At 32.7% G+C, this 25,252-nt stretch overlaps 1 protein-coding gene across 1 annotated transcript; it reads right to left on the minus strand.

The window, feature by feature from the left end:
- Nucleotides 1-24,992, minus strand: LOC142353755 (uncharacterized). Its single transcript, XM_075406107.1, has 7 exons — nucleotides 24,550-24,992; nucleotides 21,279-21,802; nucleotides 11,871-12,040; nucleotides 9,775-9,991; nucleotides 7,447-7,560; nucleotides 6,736-7,142; nucleotides 1-734 (listed from the first exon to the last, which is right to left on the minus strand). Exons 1-7 carry the CDS (start codon nucleotides 24,585-24,587, stop codon nucleotides 585-587), a joined length of 1,620 nt encoding a protein of 539 aa, XP_075262222.1. The 5' UTR covers nucleotides 24,588-24,992; the 3' UTR covers nucleotides 1-584.
- Nucleotides 24,993-25,252: the final 260 nt, after the last annotated feature.

Consider the following 25,252-nt stretch of genomic DNA (forward strand, 5'->3'; position numbering starts at 1 on the left):
TTGATCAAGAGATTTTTAATTCAAATATAACTGCCTATATCACACTAATGCGTTGGTTTATGGTAAAAGATATTACAATTACAATAATTCACACTTTCTTAACAAAAATAACATCTAAATAAAGTGATTTGGATTTCAAGAGCAATAAAGAATCCAAAATATATATAATGAAGCAAAACGCGCATTTGATGGTGTTTAGCAGCAGAGAATAAGTGAGGAGTTTTTGTAAGAGTGTTTTGATTTCGCTTGACGTCAATTTGACCAGTAAAATTTCCTTTCTCCATCTTAAAATAGTCGACAGGCCATTGTAGCGAACCACCCACATGTCTTTCATTTTCATCAGATTTACACAATTTTTCAGTTTTTTTAGCTCACAATAATTTTGGATACTGGTGCTAATTTTTTATTGCCAAAAGTTTTGTTTTCTGGGTTTTCGAGTAACTGAGTTTTCTGAGGAGATTTGCGTAGTTTTTTAGAGGTTTTTGTTCATTTGGTCTCTGACTGATTGAGTATTGTGACAGTTCCTATGGTTTTTTTGCAGGTTTGTGAAATTAAGGGTCACTGGAGGAGTATGTTTGACTGATTCATCTGTGTATGATATCTTCATCTGCTACTATTTTTGGGTTGGGACCACAGTCGAGGCACTTTCGAAGGGTGCCCTGCCTTAGAATAGCCGAGAGAACTGCCACCACCCCTCTCTCTTCTGTCACGTTGGCCACCACCACCTCAAGCACCTCAAAACACACACACTAATATTAAAAAATAAAAGAATTCAGTTGTTCGTCTGACTGAAATCAAAACTGAAGCATTACAGGTCGCAATAAAGAAAAGTAAGGTTTATTTAACCGATTGTTGAAATAACAGCATTTTTGATAAGTACAATGCAAATATGTCAACCAAACAATCAGTAGGGACAACGAATGAGCCATCTGGCTCTTTGTAGTCGTTGCCCTTAGGCAAATCCAAACAATGTAGAAAAACTCGCTCTTAGCTGTAAACAGAACTATTTTTGTGTCATATCGAAATTTTTGATATTATCTTACTATATTACTATATTTTACTATATTTAACTTAAGCAAATTTTTTCTCTAATAACTTTTTTTTCTTTTTTGAGAAATGGGTATAAATAATTTTTGTTGCCATAGTTTGATTAGTCGCATTTCTGATAAGACTCATAGTTTCTAGATTATTATAAGACTCATATCTCAAGATTATTAAGTTAATGATGAAAAACACTATGCTTCATTTAAATACGTATAAGGGTCTGGGGGTTAAATAATATTCTTTAAATAATAATAATAAACATAAATAATAATAAACAAAACTGACTTTTGGTAGCATGATAATAATCACATTTGGCAAAATCTCAGTCACTTGTTTCAAACGACAGCTATACATAATTTGAGCTTTAACGCAAACAGATGAATTCGATCTGAAAAGCCAATCATAAGCGTCAAAATTCTGGTCATGTAATGCCTTGAAGCAGTTTTAAAGTTCCTCATGCTAAAAAGGTTGGGTTGACTGATTTAATAACTCAAAATTCCAGGTGTTTTTTGTGAGAGTTGCACAGTGAGGAAGGAAGGCGAGAGACAACCTTTCATTAGACTTCCTCAAGTTCAATCTTTTTAAAACAGTTGAACTGTTGTTCAAACCAAATATTGACTGTATTGACAAACTGATGGTCGAGCATTCTTTACGATCCAAAGTGTTTGCATTATATTGGTGCGCTGTCTTTTTTTAAGATCTGTTCACACCTTTTTTTGGCTTTATCAGGTCATTGAGAAGTCAAATGAGTGGTGATTTTACTCTCACTATAGTAGTAGTAGTAAATGGTGCAAAAAAAGCTAGTACATTGGAATTGATTTCTTGTTACCAAAATACTTTTGAAGTGGAGTGAGAAATTGGCATTAGAACAAAATTTCGGTTTGAAAGCAAAATTTTTTTGACAAACGCAAATTGACTTCTGTTTTCAGTGTTGCTTATCTTTACACCGTCTGGTTTGATACATATGTGTCTTATTTGGGCCTATCTGTGATTGCTCTAAATCATCAACGGGCAGCATATGTTTTTTTAGTTTAACGCTTTTTGTTGTCATTCATAAAAATTAAGTCAGTATTTAATTTTGGTCTACTTTATTATTTTTTCCGTTTTCGATCTCCTAGTTTCATTAATGGTATGTCTAATTGATTGCTAATGAGATGTAAAGAAGTGTGATGAAGTGTATGAGTTCACGACTAACGGTTTTCACGGCTTTGACTTTAATTGTTCTCAAAATTTTTAAATGAATTCTCTTGGTTTGCAACTTTTTTGTACTTTATGTTGTCTTATTATTTGATATCATTTTGGGCAGGCCTCATATGTTTCTAATAGTCGTTATTTTATTCAACCATTTTGCTCAAACTCAAAAACAAAGCTTCATTTGACTTTCACGCGAAATGTTGCGTTAAAAAACATCAGGTTTTTGAGTCTTATTATTTTTTTATTATTTAAGTTTGTTGGCCTCTCTCGTAGTCTGATTGATGCCAAGTCTCACCTGCTGCTAAGGATGCTTGCATTATTTGAATTGTTTTGGTTTTATAGCTATTGGTTTCAATGACTTACACGCTCTTCGTTTTCCAATAGGTTGAGTGAGTTTTTGGGTTCTGGTAGCATTTGTTGTACCTTTTGTTGTCTTATTGCTTAATCTCATTAATGAAAGGTATCATCTGCTTAATTCGAATTAGTTAATTGAAACAACTTATTTCAGTCCGTAGCTTTTGCTTGCTGTGACTCTTTTGCGTTTGTAATTATTAAATGGTTTCATTTGTTGTTAAAAACCACAATTGAATTTAATAAGTCGCTGGAATTCCTAGCAATTGTTGATTTTTCAGTCTTGCTTTTTTTCTTATTTTTCTTGTGAACTTGTTGCTTCAAAACAAAAGTTACTCTTGGCCTTTAGTGCTTTCTTTTGCAGCTCTTTTTTGCCCAATTTATTGATTTCAACCTTCAGGTATTGTCTAAGGATTTTGGCACTTTGCTATGAGGTCCTAATTTTTGAATGCAACTGACTTTCGAAGATATTCTGTTGGTTTTGATTCATTTTTGCCTTTTCTTTCAATAATTTCCACACACTTGTTGTAAAATGTACTCATTCTAAGCATGCGTAAAGTCGATCTTTTTATAAAAAAATGTTATTTTCAGCGGTTCTTAAATGTTTAATTATTGGAAAAAACTTATGGATTGTTTTTTGATTATCTGTTCTTTTTTACATTAATAGGGTGGCTCAGGGTCCTTGTTGACATTCGTAGTTTAATGTTGCTGTTATTGCTAATTCTCAGGTCCTTAGTTAATATTTTAATCGATTGCATTTCAATTTTTGCCGTGCTATGCTTTTTTTCCATATATTTAATAATAACCAGGAGGCTCGTTAATATGCGTTCGCACATGATGTTCCGACCCGAGCTCCTCTACATTTTTGATTTAATTGTCAACCAAATGAAAAGATAACAAAAGAAATGTTTGAGTTTAAAACAATCGTTACACAGCCTATCTACTAATTGAATTACACATTGCCAAGCCTCATTACAGCGCCAACGGAATTTGACATTAAAGAGACTACGAGACAAAAATAACAAACAACGAAATTAGCAAAAAGAAAAATTTCATGGCAAAAACTGAATATGTAACTTTAAAAGCACATAGTAACAACATTAAAATGCAGTCTGATAGAACCTTAACTACTTAATTATACATTCTTGTAAAAAACACAGCCGATGGAAAAATTTCTCAATGAGACTATTTAACAAGTCGACAAAGAGAACGAACAATGAGGCGAAGCTCAAAAATTATTCAACGATTTTTAAAACGAGAAATTTCAAAAGTCGTTAAAATCATTAAATTTTAACTTAATAACCCTTGATAAATTACTAAAAAAATCATTACAAAACCAAAAGGACCTGTCTTCGGTTAGACTAAGCCATAAAAACGAACAAAGGAAAAAACTTAAAAAAATTACAAATGATTTGCAAAAACACAAACTATTAAGATCATTAAATGTTTTTTGAAAATTAAGTATTTTTAATCCAATGCTTATTCAGCTGCTGGGTTTATACTGAGATATTAAATAAGTTTGTTTGGGCCACATTTGAAAACCATGAGGATCTGTTATCACGCAAGAGAAAAGGAAAAAGTAAAATTAGCCACTCAGAAAACGTTTATAAAAAGATGCATAGATAATCAAAAAGACATCACAATAAGTCTCATGACTACGAGAACAACAACAAAAACAGGCGAACACCAAAATTCAGTAGAAAAGTGCGAGAAGAAAATGTCGAGGCAATTTAAATCATAATCTCTTCTCCGAAAACTTTATTTATGATCCGTTGAACGTCTTCCCTAAACTAATCAGAATTATCAGTATTATAATAATGTGACAAGATTCCAGAAGCATCCAAAATGAAAAAAAGTGCACAAAAAATAAAAAATATATGAAAATCGTGGCATTGAAGTTTTAAAACCAATAGTTAGAAGACAAAACCACACACCAGATTAATTTCCACTGCAGTACAAAATAGAAAATTTTTTTCAGTACTGAGGCTGACTAATTGTTCACAAAAAAGTTCAGGATTGGTTAATGTTCAAAAAAAATTTTGGAAAAATTATCTTTAAAGTCTTAACAGCCATTAAACTCAAAAGCATTCAACGGAAGTCCATAACTACAATCAGAAATACGCTGATGTGAGGAAAAAGATGCATAGATAATCAAAAAGACATCACAATAAGTCTCATGACTACGCGAAAAACAACAAAAACAGGTGAACACCAAAATTCAGTAGAAAAGTGCGAGAAGAAAATGTCAAAGCCTTTTAAACCATTAGCTCTTCCCTGAAAAATTTATCTGTGATCCACTGAATGTCTTCTCTAATCCACTGGAATTAGAATAATATCTGGATAATGTGTATATTATATGGATAATGTGATAAGAGTTCAAAAGTAACCAATATTACGAAAATATCCAAAAAATTTTTAAATCTTGTGTCATTGAAGCCATATAAACAAAATTTAGAAGACAAAACTGCTAACCAGATTAATTTAAGTTGCAGTAGAAAACAAGTGGGTCCACTTATTACAGAGATTGACTAAAAGTTCACGAACAATGTTTAAGATTCGTTAATGTTAAAAAAAAAATTTTCGAAAAATTAACTTTAATTTCTAAATAAATTAATTTCAATAGGTTTCAGCGGAAGTCAAAAAATACGCTCAAAACTGCCCCTATGGGAGTACAGGGATGTTCATGCATAGGTGATCAATGAGACATCACAACAAGTCTTATGACTATGAAAACAACAACAAAAACAGGCAAAAACCAAAAATTCAGTAGAAAAGTGCGAGAAGAAAATGTCCAAGCAATTTAAACCATAAGCTTTCCTCTGAAAAATTTATCTTTGATCCATTGAACATATTTTGTGAGCCAATGGGAGCTATCAATATTAGGATAATGTCAAAAGATTTCAAAAAGTAACCAATAATAACGAAATATACAAAAAAAAATTTTAAAAATTTTTGAAATCTTGTGTCATTGAAGTCATATAACCAAAAGTTAGAAAATAAAACCGCTAGCCAGATCAAATTGGTTGTAACAGGAAGGATGAGGGTGCTGTCATCACTGAAACTGTCTTACAGTTCACGATAATAAGTTTATGATTGGTCAATATTCAAAAATATTTTTTGAAAAAATATTTTTAAAGTCTTAACAGCCGTTAGCTGTCAACAGAACGCAATAGATATGTTCACATAGTGCTCAATACGTAACAAATTGCACTGCTAGTTAAAGATTCCATGCAACAAGACTCCGAAAAATTAGTAAAATCTCAAAAAGAAATTCAAAAATTCATTTAAAATTACGAAAACTCAGAGTCGAAGCCAAAAAAACGAGCAATTCCTTGAAAACGATTTTTTTTGTTCATTGGGCTTCATTTAACTGTAAACGAGGTCTTCATTTAACTGTAATGGAACCTCTATATGAAAAGTGACTTGTCTCTAGGTGACTAAAAAATGCAAAAAAAAGTAGAGAGTTTTTATAAAAAAAAGAGCTCTCAAATAGAATTCGAATTTTTTTTTTGACAGTGAACTTCCCTATGAGACCAGAATTAGTCTTTTTTATCACCTTCAGGCCTTAGGCTATTAGGATCACAAAATTGGTTCATTTTTTGGCGTGAAATTTGATTTTAAAATTCTATTTTTATAGAAAATATCTTAATTTGAATAAAAAATTACAGTGAACAAATATCCCGTGTTCACACAAAACTTCAATCCTCGATAACTTCTCAAAAAATCTTTTTAATTTTGAATTCTACGCTGGACCAGCTTTTTAATGATACCACTCACATTTCTCTGCGTTGAATATATCGATCGGCCATTTCCTCCCCCCACAAGTGAAGTCGGAACAAAAACAGTAAATACTCTTCAAGAATATATCAAATTTACAATCTATCGCCCAACAGACTTAGCACGTAGGATAGTTCACATATTTCACCTTAAAATTCAGACAAATAAGACGGCGATTGTGACTAATTTATGTCTGATAAGGAGTGATACTACATAAATTAATCACATGCACCCAATTCATCACAAAATTATGTAAGATTTTCAAGCAAAACGAAACAAGTTTTCACTTTTATTTTTGAACTATAGACACTTTTTTGCGTCTGAAATTTTTACATCGTTAGAAAAAAAATTCCTAAATTTAATCCTAACCTGAAGATCGGCTGCCATAATGAACTTCTCGTAATTGATGAACTCTCTCAACCTCATTTTTACTCCATTGAGAGCATCTGACTTGTTGTTGTTGTTATTATTGTGGTGGTTGCTGCTGGGGTTGTTTACGTTGTTTACTGATCCATTCTGCAGCATCGGCTGCACTCTATTACTACTGTTAGTGCTGTTACTATTTGCAGATTTGGGTTGTTTACTGTTTGTGTCTTGGCCATTGCTGTTTTGGTGTGTGTTGTTGTTGTTGTTTGATTGAGAGGTGGGGTGGGGGTGGGGGAGGGGGAGGGGGTTGTTGGTCTTGAGATTGTAGACAATGATAAGGGGCAAGGCACGTGCCAAATGGCGATAGCACTGCTCAAAATTTTCGCTGCTGAATTCCGACTCGTTCGTCGCTAAAATCAACTTAAAATTTATTTCAAAACCTTGCAAAATTTGTTTTTAGCTCCTTTGCTCAATTTGAGTTTCTAAATTTTTCTTTAAAAAACTTGAAATGACATTGTAATTAAAAGTTTCCCTAGCTTATTCCATTAGCTGTGCTGTTCAACTTTTCATATTTGAACGATTCAAATAATGGCTCTGGTTTAGTTCTGATTCTTTGATTTTCCTAGTTTCGTCACGATCCTATAATCTTTTGTTTATTATACAGATAAGGCGTGCTACTTGAGCCGGACAGAGATATAAAATTGTGTGACTGACTTGGATCTGAGGCATCTATGAAGACAACAGCACAGTCGAGGTTGTCGTAGAGTTTTGTGAAGTTGCTCTGGTCACTCAGATTCCGGTTCTCTTTCTCTAACTCCACCAAATGAACTAAAACAAACAAAGTTAAAAAAAAACAAAAATTATGTTGAAGAATGACTGCTGGCTGAAATGAGGGTTGCGTTAGAGTTAACAGCGAACCAGAGCAAAGATTTCCCTCATAAATAAAATTTTAAAAAATGCTGAAACGAATCTAAGTTTTCCAATAAATCATGTATGAAATCCAATTACAGCCTATGGTAAAATGTAAGCAGAAAAATTTTACGTAATTATGCGCTCAATCTGCGGAAACTTCAAAGCATATCTTAAATAAACTCAACGCCAGTAAAAAAAATAAGCGCATAATAGAGACAAAATTGACCGCTGAAACTAGCATTCTTTTCAGTGGCAGGTAGAGCATTTTTTGGATTCATTTTATACGTTCCTGTAACTTTCGCACACTTCTGGCTTATTTCGTATATATCGAGAAGACATATACGAATAAACTGTCAATCAGACCGGAAGATATCCGTCTGGATACTGATGGGATTGAGAAGACAATTAGATGTTTTGTGCTTTTCCAAAGCATTGTTCAAAAAAAGAAGGTTTTTTATTTTGGTCTGAAATATCAACTAACAAGGAGGTTCCGACCCCGCTCATCCACATTCCTGACTTAATTGGCTACCAAATGATGAAGACATACATATCGTTCCATAAACAACCAATGGAATACAATAAAGCCACCCTAAAAGGTCAATGAACGTTGTTGATAATAGGATTACTGGAAAGGACAATAATAAATGTCAAAGAACAAACATTATGTACGACCAAAACTCGTTGTCTATAATAAATAAAATCATAACAAAATTATCAAACTCGCATCAGATAAAACCTAAAGGAAACAATTTAACCTATACTTCATTAGAAAAAATATGCAACTGGTTAACAGATAGACAAAAACAAGCAAAAAAGGTGCGAAGTTCAAATATACGTTTCTTTTTTTGAAAACAATTAATTTCACCGTTATTAATGTCATTAGATATCAACTAAATCCATAAAATATTCATTTATAACTCCGTGGGAAGCAATTGAGACATGTCATTATCCATTGTTCAATTGCGCAAAATTTAAAAGCGAATGGGACCTACGAATTTTGTTATAAGATAAAAAGAAAACAAAAATACTATAAATTTTAAAATAAAAAAATCTCAAATATTTTATGAATTCTCGTAATAATAGTAGTAAAAAAAGCCGAGAAAAAAATGTTTGAAGCTAAAACTATTATGGAAATGAAAATTATAGCTCACTGGAAACGAGTTGCAGCCTTTGCTTACAGAGACTGAGCTATAAATTGACCGAAAAACTGCTTTAAAAAATGACGAAGTTCAAAAACCCGAATGTGTTTTTGAAAACAAATATTTTCAAAAGTCATTACAGACTTCAGATTTCAACAAACAGACACTTTTCTCGCACTTTTAGCTGATTTTGTATATATAGAGAAGATACTGTCAATCAGACCAGAAGATATCTGTCTGGATACTGATTGGATTGAGAAGACAATTAGATGTTTTGCGCTTTTCTATAGCATTTTTTTATTTGCTTTGTTATTTGAATCTATAGCATTGTTTAAAAGAAGAAAATTTTTTATTTTTCTCTTTAATATCTACTAATAAAATCAGGCAATTTAATTTTAGTTTAATTACATGCTCAATTTAATTGAATTAAGCTACGTTAATCTGTGAAAACTAGCAACGAAATATTACATTTTTTAGAAGATGTGCGTAACTTGTTTACACGTTTTGGTGACGAATTATTACCGCTCTTTTTTTCAAAACGCAAATTTTTTGACACTGGCCACGCACTGTTTAAAAAAACGAATTTTTATAAAATGCAATATTTAGAGACAAATCACGACAAATCTTGTTATGATCTAACAGAGGGGTTTTGTTTCTCGAAGCACTTACTAAATGGTTTTGCAATTTTGTTGTACTTTTTATGCCTTGACGTCGCAAAGTGCTTGCAATCTTTTCCGTTTTTGCCCCCCCCCCCCCCGGAACTTAATGCACCCCCCACACACTTGCGACACCACACACACACACACACACACACACACACACACACACACACACACACAACACACACACACACGTACACACACACAACACACACACACAACTCACGCACACACACAACACATACGCACAGACACACGCACACATACAAACACATTGATTGTGTCAAGATATTTCAAGTTCTGAGTTCACACAGTAAAAGTTGGGTAGTTACCTTTGACGCTTTTGTGTTCCCACTCGTAGTCTGATTGTAGGATGCGTTTGAACATAATATCAACACTGTCCCTGTCTGTCAACTTGATACTGATTGTGGCTCCTCCACCTCCCCTCTCCCCCTTATCCCCTCCCCCGTGAGTGGAGGGGGTGACCTGCAATGTCTGCTGGGATATCTGAGAGGGGGGACTCAAAGAATCGCTCACTGATTCCAATTCCTAAAATAACAATTGAAAAACAATAACAATTGAAAGTAAGTGGTAATATAGTAAGTTACATATAGTAAGTAATAACTAGATAGTCAGGTATAGATATTCCTAAAAAACATACTAAAAGACGGTTCACCTTTCAAAGATTAATTAATCTCCTCTGTCACGTTTATCAAATGCTAAATTTGTTTCAAAAAACTTTTTTTTAGCACTGCTCTTTTCAAAAACTACAATTCTATGAGTTAAGGGTGCCAGGGTAAAATATCCAACGCCAAAATACCAAATGTCACAAAAACTTGAAATATATCCACTATGATACCATATTGTTAAAATTCCCCCCAACTATTATTTAACATAGCAATGTCTATTTAGGATAAAATAGATTGTAATACGGTAATTTCCAAGTTCAAAATAAATGATTAGCTCATTTAGACATGCTTCGCGGGTCATGACTATTACTCAACAACATGGGGGTCCTGACAAAAAACATTTACAACGAACATGGGACTAAATTACCGGCTTAAGCGTAAATAGTGAACAAAATATCAAAGGGAAAAATTGGAAGTTTGACACAATTGGTCTTATGCGTTCGTTAAATTTTCATGGAACCATGTCAACATTTATCAAGATCTTGTAAAGTTATGCCAAAAAAGGTTCTTGTTTCTTCCAGATAAGATTATATCAGGATACTCTAAAGAAAAAGAGTATTCTCTACCAATGGTTAAGAAATGTTTTTATTTGGTATAAATGTTAGCGAGAAAAAACAAACTAAATCAAACTTAATTGCAAATTATATTCTATCATATATTTATCGAGCTAATAGTTCATTATGCTGATTCATCAGAATTTATTCCGACTTTTATTCAAACTTTATCACAAACCTAGCTGGCAGATTGATAGAAAATAGCTGAGATAGTACCGTAGATCTGCAGTATCAAAAAGAAAGTAAAGAATAAGACAAAAAATTTCTTCAATTCATTAAAAGATCAGATGTTATATTTTGATAAAGAACCTGTATAACTTATTGCTATTTCTATTAGGTGCTCTCAAATAACCTTCAATTAGAGTGCCACACATTCACTTAACCTTATCTCCTTGAAATAAACTAAAGACAAATCAATTTTAGAGTGAGAAAATCATTTCTGAGAGTGAGGTAAATCACGAGCGACCAAAAACTTAATCACCTGAATGAACAGAAAACTCACTACACTAAGAGTGAAAAATGACGTCATACACGCAATTCAGCTAAAACCGTATGAACGAATAAACAAAAAGCAGATTTGAAGCACTGACTTGACATCATATGGTCGTAACAAAAACCTTGACGACAAAAAACCAAGAGAAGTCCAATATTAACCCCAGCTATCGCTTTTGGGCTATTTACAAGATATCCGATAAATTTCCAATTTCTGCCAAGCTCCTATGAGTTTAATAAATTAACGAATTTCATATTAGATGAAATTCGTTACAGTATTATTGGATGTATGGATGTATTTTTGGATGCATTTTGTACAGTATGGATGTATTTTGTACAACATTACTGGTAGTTCAAGTATTCCCAGCGAAGCGAAACTTGATATCCCTCGATAAGAAACATACTAAAACTTGGTAAATCTTGCCACAATCTTAACGTGATACTTGCTAATAAAATATCGAGATGTTGATCACGCGGAGGCAATCAGTTTCAATCATTTCAAATGAGAATAACATCACGCATTTATATTTATACAATTTGGGGGCAAATCGAGATTTTGCCCCCAAATTGTATAAATTTAAATGCGTGATGTTATTCTCATTTGAAATGATTGAAACTGATTGCCTCCGCGTGATCAACAGTGGTATTGTTTATTGACCAAGAAATTGTATTCGCAACTGTTAAAAAGTTTACCTTGGTGCTAGATTTGTGGTGATGGTGGTGTTGGGTTGTGAAGTGGGTGTGGGCGGAGTGGGCGAATGTGGACTTGCCAGCTGCCTGGCTCCCAACCAGGAGTGCCCTCACACACCCACTCTCACTCGTCCACTCTGTCAACATCTTCTCCAGGGTAGACACTATTCTTGCTAAACAACACAACACAAACAAATAAAGTTTTAAACCAAATCAATCTGTTCAAAGTAGTAATGACTGTCTTGTTATCATCGTGCAATAAGATTTAGTTTGATTATTTCAGCGAATAAAATTTGATAATTTTTGCTTGTAAAATGGTATCTTGTTTGTCATATTAGGCCTCTTTCCTGCATCAATTTAATCAGCAACAATAACAAAATCATTAATAACAAGTTTTTATCATTGAACGCAATTTAGTTTCAACGTTAAGCAAGTTTTGAGTTCCCGGTTTGACCACCGTAAAAGAATTTTAGCAATCATACTAAGTCATATTCGATTCTTGGTAATCACAATAAATCTTATATGGTTTTAGTGAATCTAATCAACCATACTAAAACCATAAATGATTTTCAGTAAAAATAGAAAGATGACAAAAAATTTAGCAGTACCTTAAAATAGGTCAAAGCACTTTTTTCGGCTTATATAAGAATCGTAAACTTTCAGTTTTTTGTTGTCATAAAGGGAAAGTGACGTGCAAAAAACATTATTTAAATTCTGTTTAATGTAGTCAGGCAATTCATACACTTTTTGGTCTCTGAAAAACGGATTTTCTCAATTTTTGACACAAGGTAGCAATATTTGATAACTCTAGTCCGTGAGGACGATTGCTTCTTGGGAGAGATAATTAGATTTTCACTGATGATGCAATTGCAGCACACAGAACATCATTTAAATAGACGAAAAATTGGATATATGAGTCTTTGCAACAATAGTCAATTCATATGGCTCTTAATAACCATTCAAATATTATATATGGCTCTTAATAATCATACAAATATCATATATGACTATCACTGGCCAAAAAAAGTCATATATGATTTTACTAATCATTGAAAGATCATGCTAGAAATGTTGTATGTCTTACATGAAATCATATTCTTTCTTTGTATCATTACCAAGAATGTTCATTCCGCAGTCGTTGCTTTTATCAACGAGACAACGCTGCCACCAAAAATGGAGATCATTTTACCTCTTCAATTCCACAAAACACATCTTAATACATGTAAAAGGGCCTTACAGTATGGTACATGGCGGCAAAGGAAATATTATCTTAAATGGTTTCTGCTATTAATTTAAAAATTATAGTAAATTAGATTATATTAAAACCTTATAAATAGTAAATTCTTTATAATGCCTTTTCAAAAAATTGAAAAATTAGCGCAATGCTAACAAAGATCTATTTGTCGTGGGACTGGCTCCTAGTTTTGTTTCTTTTCCTTTGCTCATGCTAAGGCACACAGAAATTTGCTGATGAAAAATCAATTTTTTTTGAATCTGTTGTTCTTGCTTGTTCTTCAAGAAACGGACAACTGAATAGAACCAATTGCCTTGAAACATATCACATCTGAAGTTCTAAGATGATATGGTTTGATAACATATTAATTTGAAAAGAACTGCTAGTTTTAAGAAAAGCACAATACTTTTTACTTCTTATCACTGAAACAACCATTAGTGAACTGCAAATATCTGTGTTTAGGGTATGTTGCTTTGCTTACTTCATGGGTCATATTTGATCTTCGTATATTAAAATTTGTATATTCCATTTTATAGGTTTAAAATTATGAAGTGAAGTTGGCCAGTTTCTTACGGGGAAAAAAGAAATTGTTACTACTGCTTGCCTATAATTTTGACACAAACAAAAATGAAGCAACCTGAAAAATTGAATATACAGGGAAAATTTTAAACTATATTGAAACTTCTCAAAAATAAATTGTACAATGTAAAAAATAGATCTTGTTTAAATCAAACGCGCAGATAATTTACAATCGAAAGGTGAAATATACTGTAGCTTTACTTAATAAACTTTGAGTTACTTTGCTGCACTAAATGGCTCTTCTTCAACTTAACCACTTCTTCTAACCCAGGTAAATAAAATTGGGAAAAATTTAAATATGGGCGGAACGATCCGAACGACCGCATTTCATTTTGTTTCGTCTTTTTACGTTCTCATTCAATAAAACATAGCAGGACAAGTGCTGACGTACAATTCAAAAAAATTTTATTGACTAAACAAAAAAACTAGACCTAGAAGGGACTATGAGGGAATTGGAAAAACAATTTCGAAAAAATTTCGGATCAAAAAAATAAAAGAAAAGAAAATCAAGGTGCCGCATGTGAACAAAAAGCCACTAGCGAGAAATGAAATTTGGTTCAAACAAAAAAACTAGGTCTAGAATGAACATTGAATGGATTGGGAAAACCATTTAGAAAAAAACCAATCGAAAAAATCGAAAACAACAGTTAAAATCAAAGTGAAATTAATTACCGCATGTGAACAAAAAATTACAATTTAAATTCTTTGAATTGTAAAAAAAAAACGCTGTGGCCTTGAGTGGATCCTCACTGAACACACCACTCATTTTGTTTTTTTTTCGAATTCTGTTCATTACGGTACGATTTCTCTAATTCCGCTTATTTCCACTAATTATGATCTCTACTATGCGTAAACAAAAATAGAAAATTTGACTAGGAAAAAAATCCGGCCTCGCAAAAACATTCTCCATTTTCCCATTTTGGAAAAATGTTGGAACAATAAACTCACCAAATATCAGTTGCTTGTATTCAGAAATGAAATGAAAAATTTGCTGTTGAGTAATAGTTTCCTGCTGACTTTAAGAGAAAAATTGGTGTTTAATTCAAATTCTAAATTTCAGAGGGTAATTTGCCCCAAACAAACTAAGAACTCACCGAAAGACAGATTTGCTACACTTCAAAATTCCGTGACTCTGTAAATGTAACTCTGAACCCAGCAGTAAAGGAAGTTAGCAACCGCAATTCACTTGACCCGATTTGAAATTACCCAAATTTTTATTGCTACTTCAATTCCGGCACAGACCCCTTTCTCTTAATTTTACAGCCGTCTTGGCTATTTTTACACCCCACCGGAATCGGAAATTGGACTTGTATGAACAGCAAAAATTGGGTTCCAAATTGAAAAAGTGCTTTTTGGATCATGCAACTTAGTTTAAGATTTGAATTGAATAAACCGAATTTGTTTAAGTATCTGAGATAAAAACGATAAAACTGGCTCTGAATTTGTTTCGAAATAGAGACAGCCAGAACGTTGGGTGACTTCTTTAGTTTACAGGTCTAAAGTTACAAAAGGACGACTCGCCAAGAGCACTCTAACGTTCGTGAACAATTTATCCGGTGTTTCAACGGTCACGAGGGGTCATAATTTGTCATGTCATGGAGATAAAGATTAAATTTTGAAAAAAGACCTTTTTTTAGCTAAATTATAGAGCGAAAAGTTAAGCAATTCTTCAAATAAATTATTATTGCAAAGATTTTTCTCATTGACTCTTTGCCTCATGTCTTACGCTGCACAGAACATAAAATTTGCTAATATTTTCGCTCTTTTGAGTACTAAAAAAATTCCTAAGAAAAAACTAACTTCCACGAAGCCAATTTCTTTTCACTCAAAAGATTTTTGCATGATGTTTCCAAATTAAACAGCAAGTTTAACACGCATTATAATGCTAAAATGAACGCATAAAGCAATTGTCTTGTGGCGTTAAAGCGAACAAAGCCAGATTTTAAATAAAAGATCAAGACAGCGTTTAAAATCATCGCCTAAATGTCATGCCTTGTGGAAGCACTAATTGACAAGAAAAATCCATTTTAAACTTTTTTTGGCAGACGCCTGCAAGACCCTTGCCACGAGCGGCGGCTATCTGACAATAGTAACCTTTATTTATATCGCAAGATAATGCAAGAAGATGATTATCCGTTGGCAATATTGCGAGTGTCATAAAAGATATGACCATTCATTAGCAAAACTCTTTAATTATAAGTAAGAGTCTTATTGATACGACGGTCATGTTTTGAACAAAAAACTTGCAACAGTTTCAGAAATTGATTATTTTTTGAGGAAAATAGGATAATGGTTGCTCAGCTATGAATGCAACTCCTAAATCTATTTATTTATTTATTTAATTTCTCTTTTTACGTTAAAATGACTGATGTTTTATTTGAACCCTATAAGTTTAATGCAGATCTGTTTTACAGTTGAAGTTTATTCACTATATCTATATCGGGGTAAACTTTCACTACTCAAAAATTATTATGAGTATGTAATCTTGTTGAGGGTTGGGCGGACCAAACACTTTTTTAATTTTTTTTACTGGTCGTCTATTGTTTACAAAACAGATCTTGCATTAGTTAAAAAAAATCATTTTTTATCTGCACTGATCTGATGCATTGAGTTCTGTCATGGTCACGCAGAGGCATGTTTGCTTAAGTTTTGACGTGCTGAAGGTTTTAGTTTCGATTTGATTTGCCTTCATAATTGTCAATGCATGAAATTCGTTTAAAGCTAGTTATTTTAGACAAGTGACACTAATCCAGAGCAATAAATTTTTGTTTCCGAAGTTGACATAAATCTAAACTTTGCAGAATTTACCTCATTTCTCGTTAAAACATGTATCGGAAAAGCATAATTCATTTTCAGCAATGTTTGTTGCGACCCCATTTTAGTGTGAATGGAGGAACTATATACGCAAATGGGTTTTTTTGTTAAGTCAATTTTGGCCGATCGATGTAATCATCGTAGAGAGTTGAGACTGGTATCATTAGAAAGCCCTTCCAGTGAGTAATTTGAACTTAAAAAGTTTTTTTTCATTTTTCACATTTTATAGGGAGCCATCGAATTTATATTTTTCTGAAAATTAGACGTATTTCAGCTGTTTTCATTCAAATTTTCGGTATTTTTGACCTAATTTCAGTCAATTTTTCTAAAATCTGTTCAAATTGTTAACTGTAGTTTTATTGATTTTATCTCTAAAGATAGAGGAGGCTTGCTGAATTGTTTGATCCGAAATTGTTGGTACGTACGTCCTAGAATGTGAAATTAAAAAGATGTTTTTGAAATTTGTTTTTTCAAAGGTTATCGAGGTTTAAAGTTTTAGAAATATTCGACAGTTTACATTCACATTTTCTGTAATTTTCGCTAAAAATTGGTACAATTTTGCCAATATCATTAAAATTATGTTAAAATTTTTAATGATAGAGTGTTATTGTTTTCATTAAAGATAGAAGAGCGTTGCCGAATTGTTTGATTGAAGTTTTTTTTCGGTAAAATTCGAATTTTTCCTTAAAAATAGCCTAAAAAATGCTATTTTTGTCCACTTTAATGTTGCCAAAAGAAGAGCAGTGGAGATCTAGAAACCGCTGACACAGAAACCTCAAAAAGAGCCAGCTGACATTTGTTGACATAAAAGTCTTCTAGGACTAAAATTTGGCCGTTTTTTTTGCAATTTTAACTCAACAATTATACAAAATGCATCACTCTTTTTTTTGAAATATTTAATATAACAAGTGATCAAATTCAAACCAAATTTGACCAATTGTGTGGCTTCATGGGCGCGCAACAAAATCAGGGATAGGCTTGATCTAATCATGGATTCTCTTAATCAGAAATTTTTTAATTTCTTTTTGGGCGCTGAATTTATTTTTCAAAACACAATGCTTTTATTGATTTTTTAATATTGATTGCTGACAAAAAATTCAATCCACCTCTCAATTAGTGACAGTTCCCAATTACGTGAGAAAAAGCCCAAGAGTAGGTATAGTTTGTTTTCAGAGAATACCTAATGTTTATTATGGCTTTGACGAAGAGTTTTAGCAAACTTTAAATGAAGTCTGTGGCTTTGTATTCATTTTTTTTTGCAGTCTGAGTGTTAGTTCGAACAGATTAGAGATCCAAGTGGCTTCTACAGGGGATGTAAGCGAACATATAAAATGCATTCGGTTGTTATCTAATGTCTCTTATGACATTGAATACAATTGTTTTAATAAATGTTTATTCATCTTTTGTAAATAGCTTTCTTTAAATTCATTTCTGTCAATTGTTGGCTTATTCTCAGTTAATACAGGTCTAAATACAGGTCTAATTTTTGTGGTGGTTCTCCTTAATTACGGCGTTTTGGTTTTTAAACTACGAGTTTTTATACAAAAGTTTGTGATTTTTGTGCATAATTGCCCCTTTTTTCCGTTCTTTTTTGTTTCTGTGGTTAATTGTCACATTACTTAACAGTATAGTCGAAAAAAACGCTCAAATTACGCAACTCAATACATTTATTGCTTTTGCAAACCTGTTCTCTTGAAATAATTGTTGGTTTTTTTTGCACTGTATTTGTTTGTTTTTGGTGTCGTATGCCATACATTGGGTAATAAAAGTTCCCATTCGCCAAATATAGATATATAAATGAACTCAAAAACTAATTTTGATGTATATTTAAAGGTTTTTATTACCATTTCAATTATTTTTTTTCAAAAAAAAATCCAAACAAAGTAAAAGTTCTTCAAATTTTCCCTTTCTGTTGTTATTTTAATTAGTTTTTTGTGTTTTACGATCCTGTATCATTTTCGCAACTTTGCCTCCTTATTGAGATATCTCTTTAATTTTCTGCAGAATCAAACAATAATTTGTTTGTTTCCTAACCGTTCTGACTGATGTCTTCAGGTTTTGTCAGTTTTTTTCACCGTTCTGAGTAATGTCTTTAGGCTTTGTCAATTTGTTTCACCGTTTTGACTGATGTCGTATGTGGTTGTTTTTGATGTCATTTTGACATGGTCCTTTTTCGAAAACGGTTTATGATGTTCCATAGATCAATGGAGACGCATTTTTACTACAATTGGCTCTTCAAAAGTGATTTATTTTCCTCAAACAGTCTTTGTTCTTGGTGCTACGAGTTTTCATAAGATATTCGTAATTCTTGCATATTTGCCCATTTTTTCAGATTATTGCTTTTTTGCAGTATCATAATAATAGCTGGTTCTGTGGCTATTTAAAAGAAACGCAATTCGAAGGTTTAATGTTCTTAGTGAACAGTTTAGTGTTGAATTGGCTGGGAGTCCGTTTTCGTGCAATTTTTTACGCCCATATTTGTCGTTCTTTTTGTAGTCATAATACATATTCTGGTCAATGAAAGTTCTCAATCACTTTTCATGAGATATAAATGAGTCTTTCATTGATTTCAGTTGATACAGAATTTGTGATCAGTTTGACCTTAACTTTCTACAAAAAATGGAATGTTTTTTAAGCTTTGCCCTTTTGCTCTTTTTTCTGTCGACTTGTTATCAAATCGCATTGATGAGGAGTCCCATATTTTTTCTAATGAAGTACAGGCTTATTGTTCTCTAGTATAAGTTTTATCTGATGCCTTTTTCATACGGCAGGTAACCGTTATCCAAAAATGGACAATTTTGGTCGTAATTAACGTTTGTAATTATTTGATTTTAATTACCGTCTTTTCTGGTAGTCACATTAGTGACAGGTCTCTCGGCCCTCTAATGGCCCTTTAATGCATATTGTTTTTTTCATTTTGTGGTCTGTTGGACGATATAGTAATTTTTTTATCTCTTCCTCATTTGGTAGACCATTAAATGATAATGTAGATCAGCGGAGTTGGAATATTATGTGTAATCGCACATTACCGAGCCTCCTTGAATGCATTGTTGTTGTAGACTTCTGCAAAAAAGGACGATTGTCTTGAAGAAATTTTCTTAAAAAAGAGTCCTATAGTTTTTTTGGGGGAAGAAATCAATTTATAAAGCAGGAGAAATGGGAGAAACTATTACAAAAAAATTTGCTGCCAATTTTTTAACAACTTTTCTCAACAAATCAAAAACACGCCCGCAGTGAAAAACATTTGCCATGAAATTAAAAATACGTTAGAAAAGTTCATAAAGATTGTGTGTTAGGTGTTGATTATGTGAGAAGAAAAAAAGCTTACATTAACTTGTCTTTTGATCGCAAACAATTAACACTCAAAAAAAATTTCATAGTCAATAACATGATTCATAAACAATCAACTTCTTTTAGAAACACAATTGTCTTTTTCCAAAAATTCTGTTGTTCATGAATATCCTTTTGTTTTTTTGCACTGGTGTCTATTTTTTATCCTTAACAAAATTTTTTTTAATCTTCAATTTAACAGTCCATAAAATCCTGCAAATGCTTGCTGTGGTAATGAGTAGACGTATACATTGATAACCAAATTCTTTTTTGGAGAGAAATAAGAGAAAATCTTTTTTTATAACGCTAAACTACTCTTTTTGTATAAAGATGCTAAAATCTGTCTTACATTGGTTGCGGTAACGTCGTTGTTCAGTGAAAGAATACTTTATGAATAGTGATGTTATTGTGAACTTCCAACGTAACTACTTGATAATTTTTAAAGCGGTGACAAAAAGTTGGATGATTATCTTGCAAGAATCCTGCAAGATCGAATCTTCTCTTGCAATAGTCTCACAAGATCGATGCTCATCTTGCAAGAATCTTAAATGATTGACGTTTATCTTGCAAGAATCTTGCAATATCTACATTTATCTTGCAAGAACCTTACAAGATCGACACTTATCTTGCGAGAATCTTAGAAGATCGACACTTATCTTGCAGGAATCTTACAAGATCGACGCTTATCTTGCCAGAGTCTTACAATATGGACACTTATCTTGCCAGAATCTTCAATGATCGACGCTTATCTTGCAAGAATCTTACAAGATCGACGCTTATCTTGCAACAATCTTACATGATCGACGCTTATCTTGCAAGAATCTTACAAGATCGACGCTTATCTTGCAACAATCTTACAAAATCGACGCTTATCTTGCAGGAATCTTACCAGATCGACGCTTATCTTGCAACAATCTTACAAAATCGATGCTTATCTTGCAGGAATCTTACAAGATCGACGCTTATCTTGCAAAAATCTCGCAAGAGTTCGATGCTTATCTTGCAAGAATCTTACAAGATCGACGCTTATCTTGCTTGAATCATACAAGATCGATGCTTATCTTACAAGAATCATACAAGATCGACGCTTGTCTTACAAGAATCATACAAGATCGACGCTTGTCTTACAATAATCATACAAGATCGACGCTTGTCTTGCAAGGTTCTTGCGTATCCTACGGCTATCTTGCAAGATAGCCGTCAGATTCAGACTTGGGCGAGAACTATCACAACCCAACATGAGATCAAATTAACCGGGTAATTCTACTTGACATAAAAACTATTTCACCTGCTTACTGCTCATTTGCATTAGTTTAAACGTGTTTCTATTTTTTGGAATTCAAACATAAAAATTAAGAAATTGTAACCAGACGGTTAAATGTTTACATGTTCTCCATTAATTTGAGTGTCTTTTTAAATCTGTAAATATTTCTAATTTCACAATTCTGCCTTACCTAATTTGTGTCCTGTAAAGGACGACGATCTGTGATGCCCCGAAAGGGGTTGATTGCCGACACAACTACTGCTCGTGTTGAGCCGAAGCGACGACCCAACGGGCGAATGCTGACGACTTGACCCACCCCCACTGCTCACACAAATCTCACTCAGTGAAAACTGAGGGTATAAAATCGAACTGTTCGCGTTCGCAGGGTTACTGTGAAAACTTTTGCTGCCTGTGTGGTGTGAAATTTGATTGGTTGTTTGACTGTCAGTGTAATCGAAATTGATTTCGCTGTTTGCGGAGATTAAGGTTTCAGAGTTTATAGATTCTTCAACTTCGCTGTAGGTTATCGAAGTTGAAACGACCGCTGAAGAACAGCTGTCGGCGCTTCGAACCCGGGACGAGCCACCCGATTTCTGCCTGCTGACATTTGTTAAACTGTACCCACTGTTTGATTTCTTAGTTGGTTTCTTGGCAAATTTTTTCTCTCTATTCGAGCCAGAGGTTGAATTATCAGGCGGGTAATTTTGGGGCAAACTGAAACAAGGCTATAAATTTTATTTTGGTAAAGAGTTCCAACCAAAACTTGTCAGTTTGACTTAATTACAGCAAAGTTTCGTCTAAAAGTGACAAAATTGGGTAAACTTAGTAAAAGGGGAAACTTTCTAATACCTTGAAAGGTTTGTACAATTTCTTAAATCACCTGTGATTTCGAGTTAGAACTTTTCCAGCTGTTTGTCAGTTTTAAGTATAAACATTTCAGGAGGTTAAGCATTAGGAGTTAAAGCTGAAAATATAGGGAAAGAATTAGAGGAATGCTTTTGAGGAACTGTCAACAATTATGCGACTTAGTCATAAAATCGTTGCCCGAAACGACATTTATTGTCAGTATTTTTTGTGGCTTTTGTCTCCACCACCAGTGGGAAAACAATAACCAACTGGATTTTACGGCGGTGGTTGAAAATACTCTCATATTGAAGTGGGGGTTGTTCAATTTCATGAACTAGTTTATGTCTTTTGTTCAAAAGCAAGCCAGAACGGTGGAAATTTGGGAACCAACCGAATAATAAAGATTTAATGCGTTTCAAAACTGAATTGCAAAATTTAAAAAAACGAACCGTTCAGAAATATTTTTATACGCAAATTGAGCGAAGTATTTAATATGTGTGGCCATTGTAAAACTTCTGCCATAAATTTGCCAGAACAAAGCAGCGTTCCCTCTATTTACCCCGTTTTGCCACTGGAACTTTTTGAGTTCAATTGTGGAATTTGCGTATAAATGAAGGTATCGAATGTTCACTATCAGTACTGATTTATGAGAAGAAAATACTGAGTACAGTTATAGAGTACAGTTATAATTCAAAGTTTAGTTTTATTGGAAACAAATAGCGAATACTAAACTACTTTTACTTATTTACTTATAAATAAACAAAAACTTAAAAAATTAACGAATAGGTAATAAGTTGGTAAAATTTATTGTTAACAGAACTTAAATATAATTATCATGTGTTACTTAGAGAAAAATTTGAGTTTGGATTTAAAAAAATAATTTAGAAAAATACTACAAAAACTGCAAAAAGTTATTGGGAGAGCGAACACAATATGACCTAATGCATGTGCACCTAACAAAAAAAAACGTTCTACGAAACAATTTTGAAATCGTAATTGCGTACAGAAAAATGCAAACAAAAACAAAAACTCCAATAAAAAGTACGAATGTCGTCCTGCAAACGAATGATAGAAATCAAACTATAATTTTAGTGATTTGTAAAAACTGAAACAAATTTGATCTTTTAAGTTTTTTTGGTTTATCAATTGATTCCTGAACTTTGTTTTTTTTGGATTCGGAAACTGGTTATAACGGTTTTATTTCTTTTGACATACAAAACCGTTACAACCATTTTCCGAATCCAAAAACCAAAATTCAGGAATCAATTAAAAAACCCAAAAATATCTTAAAAATCAAATTTGTTTCAGTTTTCACAAATTACTAAAAATATAATTTGATTTCTATCATTCCTTTGAAGAAACGAGTAGTTTTTTATGGTTTCTTTTTTATAGTCGCCAAACAGATAAACGATTCAGTTGATTTTCCATTTAATTGAACAAAATTAAATTGGAGTAGCAAAAAGTTTATTTCTATTCGATCATATATATAAAAAGTTAAAATTAGTGCGGTTTTCCTTGAATTATGTTTTTCAACTGGGAAAAAAACAAAATTGATCAAAAAATGCTCAATTCTGCTTGTTTTTGAAAAACGTAATTCAAGAAAAATTGATATGCATTTTTTGTAATTAAATGATTAATTAGAAACACATTTTTCTTCTGAATTTTGATAACAGTTTGAGGCAACAGTTTAATAAAAAGTATGTAAAAGTCTAATACGTTAAACATATAGCTACGTGTGTTTAATTAAGTTGCGATATTTGTTTCATTAGTTTACTTCATAACAATTTTCTGTTCGTAAATTGAGACAAAAAGCTAAGATTGCTCATTGACAAAAACAATACAGTTCTAAAACACTCAAGAAAGAACTGCATATGATCCATAACTTTCAAAATTTTTGATCAAATTTTTTCTTTTTTCAAGTGAAAATATTTAAGTAAACATAGCCCAATTATATTATTTTTTTTGTGTATTTTTGACGTATTTTTTATTTTTAATAAATTTCAGTGCTTGTGTAAAAAAAACTGAATAAAGGCTCAAAAAAATTTCGGCGCTCTACCTTCTCATTAATGGTCAGTGTGAGATTACAATAAAACAAAATATTACAGGATTCTATTAGTTTGTTTTGTAGCTAAACCGTTGTTTTGGAAAAAGAAATTTTTTGTGAGCAATGTTTCTTTACCATAGCGCTGCAGCACAAAATTAAGCAAGGAAGTTAGTTAAATTTTATTTTGTCAAAATCATCTATTTATTTTGTGGCGCGTTTTTATCAATATTTTGGAGAAGTTTTTGGCCAGGTTTTTGCAGCAACTTCACACTTTTGTTTTTGGTTTTGTTACCCAATTGTTCTGAAAGGTGTTACAAAAAATAAAAATTGAGAGCTTTTATAATCAGCCAATTCTTGATAGAATTTTGCAAAATTAAAAAAATCTATTCGTGTATTTCTGCTTATATAGTGGTAGTGCTATAAAAATTCGCGGGTTCAATGGTTTGAGTTTGACATTTTGTTTACTTGTTTACTGCGTTAGAAACGACAACCTACCGTCTCTGTCCCGTTAATTTGTACTAATCTTCTGGTTATAATACTAACTAGAAGCCACAAAGTAATATATACTTACGCGAAGTATTTTGAAATGGTACTCGAACTCGTATCCATTTTGTTGGTAGGGTGCCGTAAGTTTAAGCGGGAATTATGGCTATTTGGGCGAAATCGAAAGGGTGAATAAATTATATCAAAAGTCGAGCTAGGTTTCAGATTTTGAAATAGCTTTTGATCAAATTGTAATTACTATGAATTGCAACAACGTGTATATATTTCGTAAAGTCAAGATCAATAATTCTCCGTCAAACAATAAAAGCGAGGCCGGAAAAGTATAATCCTATCTCTCAAAAGGGGCTGTTTTCTACACAAGCATAAATGCTGGGAAAATAAGGATTACCAAAATGAGCTCTTTAAAGGGAAAGAACCAACACAATTCGCTTTGCATGTTTTAGAACACAACAAGGAGGTTCAAATACAATTCCTGTATTGCTATGTTATTTTACACTCTACGGTGGAAAATGTAAAGCGTGAAAGAAAGGGGGGGAGGAGGGGGGGGGGGGGGTGTTGGGGCTTAATCCCCGAGCTGTTATAATTCACTTTTCTACTTTTAAGAGTGGATTTAAGCTAATAGATTGTAATGATAGAATCAAGTGAAAGGATTTATTTTCAAAATAAACTCTTTAAACAAATCAACTGAAATTGCCGTCTTAAAAATCGTTCAAGTTCACCTTGAAATTTCACTTTTCCTCTTTTTCCTTTTAATTTTATGTAGAAACAAC

This window comes from Convolutriloba macropyga, chromosome 14 (genome assembly GCF_964194025.1).
Source record: "Convolutriloba macropyga chromosome 14, txConMacr16.3, whole genome shotgun sequence".
Taxonomy (NCBI): domain Eukaryota; kingdom Metazoa; phylum Xenacoelomorpha; order Acoela; family Convolutidae; genus Convolutriloba; species Convolutriloba macropyga.

Bases quoted from the DNA above. Each gene is read 5' to 3' on its own strand.
- LOC142353755 (XM_075406107.1), bottom strand. From the start codon at position 24,587: ATGGATACGAGTTCGAGTACCATTTCAAAATACTTCGC. The intron at 21,803-24,549 runs GTAAGTATATAT...GCCTTGTTTCAG, and splicing joins ACCATTTCAAAATACTTCGC to TTTGCCCCAAAATTACCCGC. The intron at 7,561-9,774 runs GTAACTACCCAA...TGTTTGTTTTAG, and splicing joins GGAACACAAAAGCGTCAAAG to TTCATTTGGTGGAGTTAGAG.